Consider the following 14356-nt stretch of genomic DNA (forward strand, 5'->3'; position numbering starts at 1 on the left):
CTTTAAGGGTTGCAGCTTCTGCATATAATGTGTTTGAGTGAACTCTGCCACCGAGAGATGAGAATCCAGCAGCCTCAGTTTAGTGGTAAACAGCTGTGGTGTCATTTGATTTTACATAGAGGAGGGTTTGAAAAACATAGAGGTGTTTCCATGGATGAGTGGAGGACTTGTGGTTATCTAATTAAGAGTCCACACGTCATACCTAGTGGTGTAGAACAGTGCAGTTTGCTCCGTCAACCATACGCAGACTGTTCCCACTGCTGAAGAAACTGATGTGAGGACATCCAGACACTACTGATGCTTCTGGTTGTAACAGGTTAAGTACACACCTGACAGCCACAGATGAAAAGTCTTTTTCCTTTAAATCACACTCGACAAATGGTGACGACTGTAAGAACTCAACATTCCACTTGAGCCCTGTGGTGTCAAACCACTCTTTAACAACACACTGAGGACTTTCTTTCAGTGTCTAGAGGCCCAAGACGTTTTCTCAAGCTACTGTATGAACCATACAATGCCTGAAAAAATACACTTGGTAGCTGTAATGGACTATTTTGTGAAGAGATACCAAGGCAGTAAAGGTACAGATTTTTTTCAAAACAACTTACACAAAGTGTATTTTGTATTAGACTAGAAACACGCCTGGAAACTGAAACGCAGTGTCGTGATGATAGAGTTGGACTATTTCATTATGGAGTTACTGAAATATAGGAATGAGATCCACAGAGAAGCATGGTTTAGAAAAATGAACTGCTTTATTAGTGCTATCATGTTTATATTCATTGTATGAGGTGTACAGCAGTCATTGCTTAATGAGGGCTAGCATGGTTTAACTATTATGCACAAGGTTACACAACTTCTATTATGAAGAATATGGTGTATGCTTACTTGTGTATGCTTAAATAAAATATGTAATATTTTCCACAAAAGTCTGTTTGATCTCAACAAAAACATTAAGTGCTGACATTAAAACAGAATATGAGATTGTTTGAACCTTTCAGGGCAAAAAAGTCAGGTTAGTGGAATTTTTTTTAAAGAAACAGTTTTACAAAATCCAGGAGGACAGACTTTTTCTTTGGTGAATAATACATGCAAACCTCAGACTTCACCAGGCTTCAACTGTCAGACTTTTCTCCATCGAAAAAAGCACAGCCCTACAATTTTGCTGTTTTACTGTTACTGTGGAGATGCAGAGTTTTGCCCGAGAAAGACATTAATCATCCTGAAAAATTCACCCAACAACATGGTTTCAGGCAAATGCGTTTGCTGTTGAGTCAGCAACTTGTGTAGGAAAACGTGCCTGAACTTGTAATGGCTCAGAAATCAATGAGACTTAAACAGCAGAACACGATAAATCACATGGATCTTACTCAAGTCCCATATTTGATTATGTTTATGTTTGTCTATGCACAGAGCGGTCCTCGACTGTTTGGCTGAGCAGGCGAAATGAGACTCTGGGAGACTCTTGTGGCCGATACGCACGACTTCTATCTCTGACTCGTTTGTTTTTGGTTGTGCAGTGTGTTTAGACAAAACCCAACACGGCCGCAGAAGAACTGTGAAGCATGTCAGGTAAACACAAAGTCTCTTTACTGCTGATAGCTCTGGCTCATGGTTCTGTTGGGGAAAAACATTGTTAGGTGTAGAAGTGCTCTGGCTGCTCAGTTGCACATGTGCCTTTCAGTCTGCGCAGCGTGTGTCACGAGGCCTTCACCAGACACCCACACACCTCTGCCTTCTGGATGGCTGGCCAGGGACAGGCTGCCCCACTATCTGTACAGACAAGATTACTCTAACAACCTGCATTATTCAATGGATGGGACCCACGCTGATAAGTTCCATGTTCCATTTTTTTCACCCCCTGGGGTCCCTTCTGTCAGCCTGTACCTGCACACAGCACTCAGACGCTGTGTAGCAGAGGAGAGAATAAAGCTGACAAAGATGCAGCATTATTCTGCAAACATTAACAGAGGTTGACAACTGTGGTGGAAGCTGAACAGGCTAAGCTTTATTATGAGAACTTCATCAGCAGTACTGTCTCACCCCCACACAAACACACAGCCATGCTCTGACTCTGGAGACCGAGCTCTCAACTCAGCGCCTGTGGCACTTACACTTTGCTTACAATGTTACAGGGTTTAATGAGACCACAGTGCAGAGAATCCTCCAATCAGCTAGAAGTACACTGTGATAACTGCTGCTCTGCAATTAAAGGGTCAGTTCACACAAATCACAAACACATTTTCCCATTTAACCCCTACTGTTAAGGGTATTGGTGAGGGTTTTGAAATGTCCATCATCGAGATTTCTCCTGACACCACAAAAAACACCTCACATTACTTCTGAGTAATGTAATGTAAGTAAAAGCAGTTTTTCAGTGGTTTAAGAAAAGGAGTAAAATAAGGTCTGAGAATAATCCACATCAGCCAGAACATTATTAATAACCCAATTTCCAATTCAGGGTATGGCTGAAAAATGTTTACATCATGTGAGTGAACTGACCTTCATAAACAATCAATTCCAGCGAACAACTTGTTGACTGTCAAGAAATAATCCAATATTTGTATCAGTTTCCTCCAGACTGTACTATATCTTCAGCCACATTTTTCCCATTCCAATTTCTACAGTAGACTTGATGTTTAAGCGTGGACAATGTAACAGGAACACCTTACAGTATAAGAGGCACAGGAACAGATAAACCTCTCAGTACAGCCCCGCACTGCCCTAATCATATCCAGAACATGGATGGTGAATACTTTTGTATTCAACAACAAAACAAACGTATAAAATGTCAAACTGTACAAACACACTTTAAAACGGGCATAGTTTCACATCTACTAAAAGGCAAGGAATTTAAGACGCTTCAAACGCTTAAGTGCTTGTGCTGTAGCATCACTTCTAGAACATAACAACCCCTTAAAACATGCATTGATTTTCACACAGAGGTACATGCATAGTGGATAGAAAAAAGAGTAACACTCAAACTGACAAACCAAGAATACACACCACATATTAAACAAAGGAGGAAAAACAGTGCAAACATTGCTGTACCTGGTACGGGGCTAACTCCACCAGCTGCGTCCTTACAAGGAGTGCATTCTGTTTACAAGAAGTCGCTACAAGTCCTAATTCAGGGAAATGGACTCCTTTCAAAAATTTTGGGGACCTTGGAAAAGCGTTTGTGTGTTGTACAGTTCTTGGCTCGCCATTCATGGAGGGTCATCTTTGGCGTTGTGTGTCCAAACCGTCTTTGGTAGTTCCTGAAAGTAAAGCACAGATCCTGAGCTTTGTGTGTTGTACACTGCCTGAAATAGGTGTGTCCTTTTTTTATTGTTTTAAAGCCACACTAATACATAATATTATAGTACTATAAAGAACCCCAATGAGTATGACGTACCTGCGTGTGAGGTCAGAGGGATGCTGCCATTGTCTGCCATTAGCGCCTGGTGTCTGGTCAGCGACGTGGGTCATCAGGTTCAGAAGCTCAGTCATGACATCTTGAGAAAACACAAAAAAGAGATTTAAAAGGTAAACTTTTATATTTACTGTGATGGCTCTACAGAAAGTTATAGAGGAGGGAGGGGAAAAGTAAGATGCCCTTCAAAAAAATTTAAATAAAAAAAAATCACAAGAATGTGAGACAACAAAACAGAGGAATTGCTATTCACTATTTTAAAAAAAGAAAATTGATTGTGATATAGAATTCAGGTATCATCTGGCCCTTCACTCACATTCTCACATTAGTGGTGCATCAAAGTACTTCACTGCTATAAAACAATCCCATTAAAGGCTGTCTGTGTTTCTGGAAGAGCTCAGGTTCCTACCTTGTTCTGCCCCAGGATTTTCTTTCATGTGTTTGGTGACTGAATGGACATACAGCCGTTTTCCATGATCCCAGTCCATCTCGCTCTTAAAGATCACAGGCCTGTGAAAAACAGAGTGTCTCTGTACAGTGTACCATACAAGACATCTCATGCTTCAGACAGCAGTGTATGAGTACAGTAAAAGCACAGCCACACTCAATTAATATGTCCTTGTAACTACTGTTGACACAGAAAAGCAGACAGATTAAAACATGAGACTATGTTCAAGGATACACAGTCACCCTCACAACCACTAAACCACAGCCAAAACTTCTACACTGAATGTTGATGTGGTCATAACACTCCCCCTAGAGGTGAAGCCACCATATTACCTTTGTCTCCTGCTACTGCTGACACATTTGCCACTCTGGGAAACTCTGTTCTCATCTGATTTTGGCTTAGTACGCTTAGTGTTCTGCTCTGGCAGACAGGATGCTACTGTTTTACTGCTGGTGGTGGTGTGTTGGCTGGGAGCCACCACAACCGATTTCACCTTGAAAAAGCACAGAGGTTGTGGGTGTGAACATACAGTATGCACACTTTATACTGTACAAAATGAGGTCTGTACACAAAAATAACAACATGTGAGCAGGACCACATCATCAGTACAGCTGAGTCAACTTACCTGTACTTGGAGAGGTAAGCTGGTTTCATAACTGGTGTCTGAAGTGGTTTCCTCTCCATTAAATGTGGCTTGACACTCATGGATAGGCTCTGTCACACCTCCCTGCACCTCCTCTGTCACCTGTCTAATCTGCTCACTACCAGTGTCCAACTTCGCTGTGACACTGTGGCACATCGATGATTCAAATATAGGGGAACCGATATTCCACATCTCTTCAACATCACCATCTAAACAATCTACATGTGAATTCACGGCCTCTAATGGTGGCCCTCTAATAATTGCACACAAATCACTAACTGAGAGGGAGACATGCTGTTCAGACAGCTCAGCTTGTTTAGATGAACTTTCAGCATGGGATCCATCCTGTGACCCCTCAACCTCACCCATCCTCTGCAGGGTATCAGAGGTAGCTGTAGGCAGCTGAGGCTGTCCTGACTGAGGGGGGATCTTTCCTATTTTAAGATCATGCACATAAGACATGGAGAAGTAGCCCTTATCTTCTTCATCATCCTTTACACTCAGATGCATTTTTTTATTAAGTTTCTCTCGTCCTCCCTGCATGTGCCCATCTCCTTTATCCAACTCTTGTTTGTGTGCCACAGTGGGAATTAAGACAGGCTTATTTTGACATGTGCTGCTACTTGGATCCTTGCAGCTCTTTGCATTTTCAGAGAGTCCTCTAGCAGAATAAGTGCCAACGGAATTGAGACACAAGATGTCATCAACGTCACAGTCAAAAGCAGGTGCCAGATTTAAGACCACATCATCACACTTTGAATTGTGTGGTACAGTCCCCTTGTTACACTCTTGCCCTGTTGAGGACCCATATTCCACATTCTCAGAATGTAGCTGAGAGCACACAGGTGCCCTTATTTCACTCCTAATTGCATGTGTCTCATCTGACAATGCAGACTTTAAGATGGCCCAAGGAGATGCACAGTCCTGCCCTGCAGGGGGGCTACAGTAGTCCATGCAACACCCGAGGTCTGGGGACAAAGCCTTTGAATTAAAGGACTTTTTTACTGGAGACTCATAACCATCGTCGGGACTGGAATTATCCAATTTCCTTTTTTTCATACAATTGTTCACCACCTCAATTTTAAAATTTATAAATGGATTGGAAAACTTTCTCAGGTGATGCTGACTGGCTTTTTGGTCACAGGTGATCATCCTTGAATGTACAGAAAGAGGTTTCAAGTGTTCACATTTGGCTGGATTGAGCCTACTGAAAATAGTGCTCTTTGAGTGTGCCCTCTCATCCATGTCTGTTGGGAAACAAAACCCACACACATCAGATCATTATTAAAATAACCCAGCAAAATCGTCATATTTCTGCACATTAAATCCTACATAGGATCAAACAAGCTTTCCCCATAATACATGAACCCATGTTTTTAAAGATGGCTTTTGTTCTCACTCACTTAGCACTGAATGGGCCGTGTCCACCACCTCTTTCCTTACGAAGCCACTCTTCATTCCTGTCAAAGCCAGTGTTTGAAACACAGTCACATACAAGCACAGTGACGTGTTATGGGCTATTCATAAAGGAGAATATGTCTTTAATACTTCCTAATAAAAAAAAAGGCCATCACTTAAAGGAAAATACACAAATTAAATTACTGCTCGCTCTTAAAAGTAAACATGGTAACTTTGGGTTTTGACACCATCATCTTGCTCTGGACTCACTCTAATTTAATGCTTATTCAGATTTAACTGTTTCAGATAAACTGTTGGCTAAGCTCACTATATTTGCACTGAATTACTCTTATCCTTTGGAGGCCTCATCAATAAGAGGTATTGGTCAGGATACTTAATTAATCTAAACCAAACCCCAAATGCGACTTGTTACACTGGTGGGTTTATCTTCACAAACTCGGCAAGGCTTTGCACATTACCTTCAAAAACTTTACAAATAATGCACAGTAAGGTACAGTCCTCAAATGGGTGTAAAAGTTCAAGTCATCGTTAGTATACGCCTAAGTGCTTACAAAATGGAAAATAATTTACATTACCACACACAATGTAGATTTTTCCCTAGCTTTTTGGAACAAAACTAATAGTTTCAGAGATTAATTCGCCTAACGCACGGTTAGTGTTTAAATTAAGCCCCAAACATTTGTTGATAAGAAGACTTTAAAACTGGAGAAGTTGGCAATTTGTTAATGTTGTTTTCACATTACGTGACTTACCTTAACTGTAAACGACTCCAACGTTCAGCAAAGCAAACTTTGTAAGCCTTTGAAATTTATTCTGAACGGCAGAAATACTCGGCGGGCATTAACGTTAGCGATTCAAACTTCAGCTAACGTTAGCTAGTTAACATCCTGTTTGACAAAAAAGCTCACCTCTAAGCTGTAAACTGAACGAGGTTAGTGCCAGACAATTTAATTTAATATTGCGGCTCTACCAAAATCTAACGACGCTAAATTCAAACTCTCCTCCTTTTGAAAATCAGCAAAGTGAACTCGTCGCCCGCCGCTCGTGTCAAAGGCTTTGCATTGTCGGCCACGCGCACAGGTGCATGAAACAAGACAGTGCACGGAGAGGTTATGTGGGTGGGGCGCTGTTCAGGGACAAACTTTGTTTGTGATTGTACTTCATTGTTGTCAACACTTAATTGTGGCTTCTGACATGGCCAAGATTTATAAAACATTTGTCAGGACATAACTAGATTACATAACGAGTTGCTTTGAGTTGAGTTGAGTTTTACAAGAGGGTCTTTTGGTAATGTTCCATTTAAATAGTATTAATGCAGTTAATCCATATTATATACTGTATCTGATTGATTTGTTACATCTGAGTATTTGAAGTGATTAATTTACAGGATCTGTACAACAGTGTTAGTTTGTTAAGCCAGTGTGTGAACAACAGGAAGTAGATATTTGGATGGAACATTTCCAGAGGGTTCAGGTTGGGGAGGGTTAGACCCTCCTCCCCACTTTTTCATCTGTTACCTCAAAGCACTGAGTTAGTTTGTCATCAGCAATTGGCGCTGACTGACAGTCTCACCAATTAAAATGACACTGATGTTATTTCATTTAAACTGTGTGAGTAACTTGATGACCAGCAGAAATGAAATGTGATTGTTTCCCTGAGCTGCTGGTAATTGTCAGGCCTCCACGTATAAGGCCGTAGGTGATGAGGAGCAGGTGGTCAGGTTTAGGAGGTTTACTTCCACAGGAATTAGTCTCTCTGAAGCTGGGAACAGGCCAGCTCCAAGACAGAAGAAATGATCTCTATCGCAAGGTAAAACTGTTCCCTTCAAGTCCAGTTATAGCAAACACTTTGTGGCTGGTGCATATGAACTTGGTGTTGCAGCTGGATTTGTCTTGCAGGTTGAGAAGAGTCAGCTCCAGCACAGAGAGCAGACGTCTCTGTTTGGTGGAACACAGAGCTGTGTGTGGATTTCATTCTGCAAAGGTACGGACATATTTGTTCGACTGACATAATGTTCAAATAATGGTAACTGTGATGAATTCTCATTGTCTCTATTTTATTATTCAGTAGTTTAGGAGTGGTGAATACATTCATTGGTTCTGGCTTCTAATGATTTTATTTTTACCTGAAGTTAATTTTGAATTGTTGTTCTAAAAACAGTAACTCCAGTTTTACTCCTCATTATTTTCTTGACTGTAAATGTTTGTTTTCTTTTCCTGCTTTTGACACCTTCAGGTGTCAGTCTGAGCCGTCAGCAGGTCAGTACATCACTGTCCTGTGGCAACACCTGCTGCCTCACGACCAGCAGCGTGTGATCTGTGCTGCTCAGCATCAGGACAGGCTGAATACAAGGAGGTCTCCAACAAACAAACCAGTTCATCAGCTGAGCCTCAGCAGCTTTCTGCCCACAGACAGTTCACAGCAGCATCCACAGGACACAGTCAGGACAAGGATACAACACACTTTTCAAAAGCACTTTCCTGACGTTACTGACTCATTAGAATGAGTTCACCACACGAGATTAAATACTTCAACTCAATCACAACACAGGAAACTTTGTTTGGCTCATTTTTCATCAAATGTCCATTATTTTGTCTTTAAATCATCTTAAATAATAAAATGAAACAGCTGAGAATCACACTGGATTTTTGTCTTTAAAACAGTTTGTACAGTCAAATGCACTCTCAAACTCAAACAGTGCTGAGGGGTGTTAGCTTTAACTGGTTTTTTCATTCCTGTGTCATATCAGAATCATGTGGTTTCATGATATAGAGGTTGGATGATACTTCTGGGGTAAATGTCTGAGTTTTATAAATTCAGTGGTCACTGCTGAGGAGTGAAATTTGACTGAATGAAATGACCTGATGACTCAGAGTGAGAAATATGCTGTACAGACTTTTCAATATTCAGCTGTGTAGCAGGTGATATTTACCTTGAATGTGTTTGTTATGCAGAACAAAAAGCACTAAGTCTTAAGATTTTTGATATTTTCACGTTTTCCAGTTACATGTCAGATAAGAAACAAACATTTGAATTCAAATGTGTCGACTATGCAAAAGTTGCCTCTGGGGCAAGATCCAGTGCTCTTATCAGAAATGTGGCTCACCACATATTTGACAAATGAAATATTGTAATACTAGTGACAGATAATGGCTGAGATTACAGCAGGGCATGTTAACCCTTAAATGCACACCTGGCCTGGGACTACACTGTAGTACACTGATTCATTCATTTAGCAGTCAGCCCCCTGAAATTCCTCAAAGAATTTGTCCTCAACAATGTTCTGGTGTCAAAATATAAAGAGTGATAACAAGCAAAGTTAGTTTAACTGAGGTTTTCTCTGGGAGTACAGGAGATGTGTAGGAGTGATGCTGGATGCTGGTGACAGGGGTTAATGTTGTGTTCTTCCAGTTTGACCTCATGATGGCGCTGTTGTCTCACTGGAGGCTGATGATAACGGCTCTGGAAATGACCTTGATCCTGTGGTTACTGACGACAAGGAATTAATATTTGTCTCAGTTACCTCAGCTTCCTCAAGCAGCTGCTGTCAACACACAAGCAGTTTTCCAGGACAAATGTCCAACTTGAGTTAAGTTAGAAAATCTCACACATACTTTTAATAAAATATCTGGATACAACAATAAGAAAATAAAACAAAGAAATGATTCGACATAAAGAGTGAGATGGATGTAAACAAGATGAGTTATTATTGCTACAGCTGACACCTGTGTGCTGTTGATATCAGTATGATATCAGTATGCAGGGAGACATACCCTCCCACAAACTAACCCTCCTTAAAACAAGGTTAACACAAGACTTAAAAACAACATTGTTCATTTTCACCAGGTCTTAACAGTCGACACACAACAGTGTAATATTAAACAACGCTCATCACTTTTCATCATCACATGGGGGTCAGTGCTTTTGGCATTACTCATACCTTGCATCAGCCTGCAGCATCCAACCGGAAGATGGTCAAGTTTACAGGAAGTGTTTCCAAAATAAAAGCTTTAAACTTTGCTGTAGGCTACTTGAACTTTCAAGAAGTCCACTATGGGAGAGAGCAAAACATAAAGGACACTGAAAACTGAGAAAAGTGCGGGAGTTAAATATTAACAGGACCAATAATAAAATGGGCCGTGGCTGTGCTTTCAAATAGCTCAACAGTGTTTAACTGAGAAAGATGTTTGAGACAATTAAACCTGTAGCTACCTTTATATCCCTGCTTGACATAACCTTTAGTACTATACAGGTATCAGGAAATAGCCAAACATAATAGGTGAAGCAGTTCAGTTTCAAGTATCAGTTACTGCAACAACAGCTGTCAGTTGTTGTCCATTGTTAAAATGTGTGACTTCTTCTCTGCAAACTATGATGACAGGAGAGAAATGTAAACTTCTTCTGAACCTTCACACATCACATCCTGAGACTGTGTCTAGCCCCACACCTGTTAGCTGAATCTAATAACTGCAGCCTTATTGGATAAAGATTACAACCTAAACAGATGTTCTTTACAAACTGTCATCTATTAGTGGTGATTTCTTACATTCATGTGGGCTGGTAAATAATAGTCTTAGTGTAAAAAAAAGGAAAAAAAGAGAAAAATGAATTATAGGGTATTTTTTAAAACGACTTTTTTTTCTGTCACAACCCTAAACTTTTGGTCTAGAAAATGCTTTTATTTTGAAATCAGCTGGCTTGTCAGTACGCCGATGAGGAAAGTCGGCAAACCACAGGCAGACGACGGAATGACCGCTGTTAGGATGGATCCCTCGACACGGCTCGTAATTTTTGGATGTGAGTAATGTGTCATTTTAAGTGCTTCGCTGAAATCAAAGCCTGTAAGCTGCATGGCTAAAAGCGAACTGTTACTTTGGTGCTAAAGGTTTGTGAAAAGTTAAGTTTGTTAACTTAGTGACTCGGTGATACGTGTTGCGTCACTCGGTGTGAATCATTTCTCCTTAGCCGCGGGAAAACTAGTCAGCTCGTGTTATCAAGTGTACACAGTGAAAGATGTCGAGAGAGAGGTTTATCACAGTAACATGATTTTATTACTTAGCGTGTTAACCGACCTCACTGAGCTCACTCTCTGATACCTGTCACGTGCAGAGACGGTAGCCTGTGTGAAGGACTGACATTCCAACAGTGAAGGATTTGAAATGTTTTCTATGCATGTAGCCGATTAAACTGCTGGTTAGATTGGATGTTGGTCCATGTTTAACAACAGACATTCACATGCGCTGTTAATGCGGGCGACTGTAATGTACTTCCTAGAATCCCTGCCGGCCGGCGACGGGAAGCGTTGCGCGCGCGCGCGCGTGTGTGTGTGTGAACATTTAAAGAAGTAAATGTCGTTTACAGCTGTGTTTATAGCTGTCATCTGTCTGTAAAGCAATACAGAAATGAAACATGCCTTCCTAGACCAGATTATTTGAGCAGCAGTGTGTACTCCGTGTGTGAGCACTGCCAGTTTAATAACTATCTGCTCTGTGAAATAATATTTATTTATTTTGTCATTTCATAACTAAATCTTGCCTCTAGTGATATATTTGTCTCTTTCCCCCTCAGTGTGCCTTCTACAACCTTTCAGTGCAGAGAACATCACCTGCACTGGCACTCAGCATGCTGACCAAACCTCTTACAACATTCAACATATTGAGGGTGTCGATGCTGTTGACGAGTACTCATGGACCAAATATGTACCAAATGTAAATGGCACAGATGTAAGTTAAACCAGAATAGCTTAGCTCAGCATCTAGTCACTTTTCTGTCATAATGCATTTTCTGTTTTCATAGTTCTCATCACAGATATCATGATTTGTCACAGGAAGAATAACATAATTGTTACAGTGCTATTGTTGTTATTACATGATAATGTTATGTTGCTCCCTAGTGGAAGGGAGTGCAGCCATTATTGATGTTACTGATGTTATCTGTTGTGAAAAGACAGATTAGCTGATAAAACATTACAACACTTCTATGCTCATTTGTAGTTATATAGCGTACAATACTGACTTACTTTCTTCTGTGTGTTGACTTTAGCACCATGTGATTGCACACCACAAAGGGAAAGCTGATAAATGTGTGAAGAGTAACAGCAACAGCACTCTCGTCACCACAAAATGTTTCGAAAGGGTCGACTACGAAGTAACCTACATCCAAGGGGTATTATACTTTTAATGTGAAAAAATGTTACTGAACACTAAATCAAAAAATACAGTGAGGAACAAAATTCTTTGAACTGTTTTAGTCCAAATAATGTTGTGTGCTCAGGAGAGTGAGGAGTTTATTTCCCTCAGGAGTCAGATAATGACAACATGGATAATCTGTGATAACTTAGTATTTTTAAAAAGAGTCAAAGAGATTAATGTGAAAATACCATTATTCTGCCAACCTCCAGACAACAATCATCTCACTGCACTGTCCCTTTGTTTTTTCTCCATAGGGTGACTTTTTGACTATGACAACTACGTGTAACAGTAAGTGTCCTGTCATACCTAACCTGTATGTGAGGACCATTTCAAATGATGCTGTGTTTAATTCCACTGTCATTGTAAACGTTATGCTCTGCACTTATCTTTGATCAACAATTTTACATTTTTTCCTTAACTGAAATGTGTTTTTCCATATATCCAGTGTTCTGACGTCAGAATATCTTCTTTTTACAGTCACCTGCAGTGAATATGCTTTGCCTCAACAGACAGACCAAGGTATGGATGAACTAAAAATCATACATTACAGGGTAGTCATCTTTGTATCAGATATGGGTCACATGATAGAAGAAATAGGAACAGTTAACTTAAAAAACAAATATGAATCAGATATTAGAAATGATTTGAACTGAGCAGAAGACAGAGTGAGTCTGTTCACTCTTTCTCTCTTTGATATGCAAGGTTACATCATGTGCCTGTACTTCCTGTTTGACTCAGAGCAGTTTTCATTCATAAGTAGCAGACAGCAGTCGCCTGTGCTTTAAGAAGCTGCACTGGCTCTTTTAAGAAGAGAAAACACACACACACACACACACACACACACACACACACCCTACAGCAGAACACATGGTGTAGGGATCTAACTTGGTACATGACTGGGACACCCTGCCTGACCTGAATCTGTGCATTTATTAATTAATATAGAACAACTGCATGTTTACAAAAGTAGCTACGGCCATTTTCCCTCCAACATATTTCTTATTGCTGATGTGCTTGATCATGGAGTGTCATAGGAAAACATGGCTCCCTGTTGTGTAGATTTCCATTCAAAATATGCAACTGTAGTAAACTAAAATTATATATTTTTATATTATAATTTTATTTTATATTATATATATAGCTTTTGATAATTATGATGTTATTGGCCTTTGTAAGTGAAATAAAATGTGTTGGTCTGTTTTCTCTTCACAGAGACTTCCTGGCATCCCTGGATGACTGCTGTTGTTGTTGTTGGCATTACCCTGCTGCTTATTGGTGCATATCTCTGCTACAAATACAGAACTTTCAAGAGGTAAACATTCTGTTTTTACTGATGTCAGTATATAAAATGACATGTCTGGCATGTTTTGAATAATGGTCTCTTGTTGTTGGCAGGTTCTGTAGCTGCACTCAACGCATTTATGCTCCTGTTAAGATGCAGAAAGCTGCCCCGGAAGTCATTCTTGTGTAAATGGGACATATGTAGAAAGACCTTTTTCTTTTAACAAGGGGTGTAATCTCTTCTGTCTTACATGTCGTAATCTTTCTGTCAGATTCATCTCTCCATTTGATCTGTTACAGTGTCATGAATGATAAATTTTCAGTGCCTTCCCAGTGAGAAGGTGCCTTCCCTGTAAAAGTAGACTTTAGAGTAGTTTCTTTTTAAGAGTATTTTTTTTCTTTTCTTTTATATAGTATCTAGTAACTGTTTTGACAAATTATCCATTAATTTACTCCGTGTAGGAGAATTATGTATAGTAATGAGATTTGGGAAACTATATACGTTGATTGGACCAAAGCGAAACTTGTGAGACAGTGTGAGTGATAGTTAGCTTTGTATCTTGGTTTATATTTTAAGTCCACAATATCTCCAGACATAATGCATTAATGGATATGCCAGACTCACAGAGATTTAGCCATATGTGGCCTTTTATCAGTCTTAAAGATTATCAGTGTTTTCATCTCCACATTCCTCAGATTAAAATTATGTTTGCCAAAGCAGCATCTTGGTTCAGTAGCAGGGTTTGTGTTTGTAAAATGAAACACAAACAGTATTTTAATGGCCTTGATAAAAGTTGCACAGCCAGAGTAGTTAGTCAGGATGAATTGGTGCAGAGATCAAAAGTTCTTGAGGCTGTGGAAGCCAACAAACTCTTTGCTGCACCAGCGAGTGCACTTTGAGGACCAAAGGCCAGAAGCAATACAGTGACCTCCCCAGGTCCAGTCAGGACTCCATAGTG

General features: G+C 40.1%; 2 protein-coding genes across 2 annotated transcripts; one reads left to right on the plus strand and one right to left on the minus strand.

Annotated features, from left to right (window-relative positions):
• Positions 1 to 141: 141 nt before the first annotated feature.
• On the minus strand, positions 142 to 7017 carry LOC108898002 (uncharacterized). The gene is made up of 7 exons (XM_018697839.2): positions 6678 to 7017; positions 5910 to 5966; positions 4489 to 5753; positions 4196 to 4356; positions 3825 to 3925; positions 3398 to 3497; positions 142 to 3260 (listed from the first exon to the last, which is right to left on the minus strand). The coding sequence occupies exons 2-7, from the start codon at positions 5962 to 5964 to the stop codon at positions 3131 to 3133; spliced, it is 1812 nt and encodes a 603-aa protein (XP_018553355.1). The 5' UTR covers positions 5965 to 5966; positions 6678 to 7017; the 3' UTR covers positions 142 to 3130.
• A 2989-nt stretch (positions 7018 to 10006) lies between these two features.
• LOC108897978 (uncharacterized) lies at positions 10007 to 13639 on the plus strand. The gene is made up of 7 exons (XM_018697802.2): positions 10007 to 10722; positions 11494 to 11648; positions 11968 to 12090; positions 12371 to 12404; positions 12594 to 12635; positions 13329 to 13428; positions 13512 to 13639. Exons 1-7 carry the CDS (start codon positions 10530 to 10532, stop codon positions 13585 to 13587), a joined length of 723 nt encoding a protein of 240 aa, XP_018553318.1. The 5' UTR covers positions 10007 to 10529; the 3' UTR covers positions 13588 to 13639.
• The last annotated feature ends 717 nt before the right edge of the window (positions 13640 to 14356 follow it).

Source organism: Lates calcarifer, linkage group LG19 (assembly GCF_001640805.2).
Source record: "Lates calcarifer isolate ASB-BC8 linkage group LG19, TLL_Latcal_v3, whole genome shotgun sequence".
NCBI classification, from domain to species: Eukaryota; Metazoa; Chordata; class Actinopteri; family Centropomidae; genus Lates; species Lates calcarifer.

Bases quoted from the DNA above. Each gene is read 5' to 3' on its own strand.
- LOC108897978 (XM_018697802.2), top strand. From the start codon at position 10,530: ATGAATTATAGGGTATTTTTTAAAACGACTTTTTTTTCTGTCACAACC. The intron at 10,723-11,493 runs GTGAGTAATGTG...TTTCCCCCTCAG, and splicing joins ACGGCTCGTAATTTTTGGAT to TGTGCCTTCTACAACCTTTC. The intron at 12,091-12,370 runs GTATTATACTTT...TTTTCTCCATAG, and splicing joins AAGTAACCTACATCCAAGGG to GGTGACTTTTTGACTATGAC.
- LOC108898002 (XM_018697839.2), bottom strand. From the start codon at position 5,964: ATGAAGAGTGGCTTCGTAAGGAAAGAGGTGGTGGACACGGCCCATTCA. The intron at 4,357-4,488 runs GTAAGTTGACTC...TGCTTTTTCAAG, and splicing joins GCTTACCTCTCCAAGTACAG to GTGAAATCGGTTGTGGTGGC. The intron at 3,498-3,824 runs GTAGGAACCTGA...TGTTTTCTCAAG, and splicing joins AAATCCTGGGGCAGAACAAG to ATGTCATGACTGAGCTTCTG.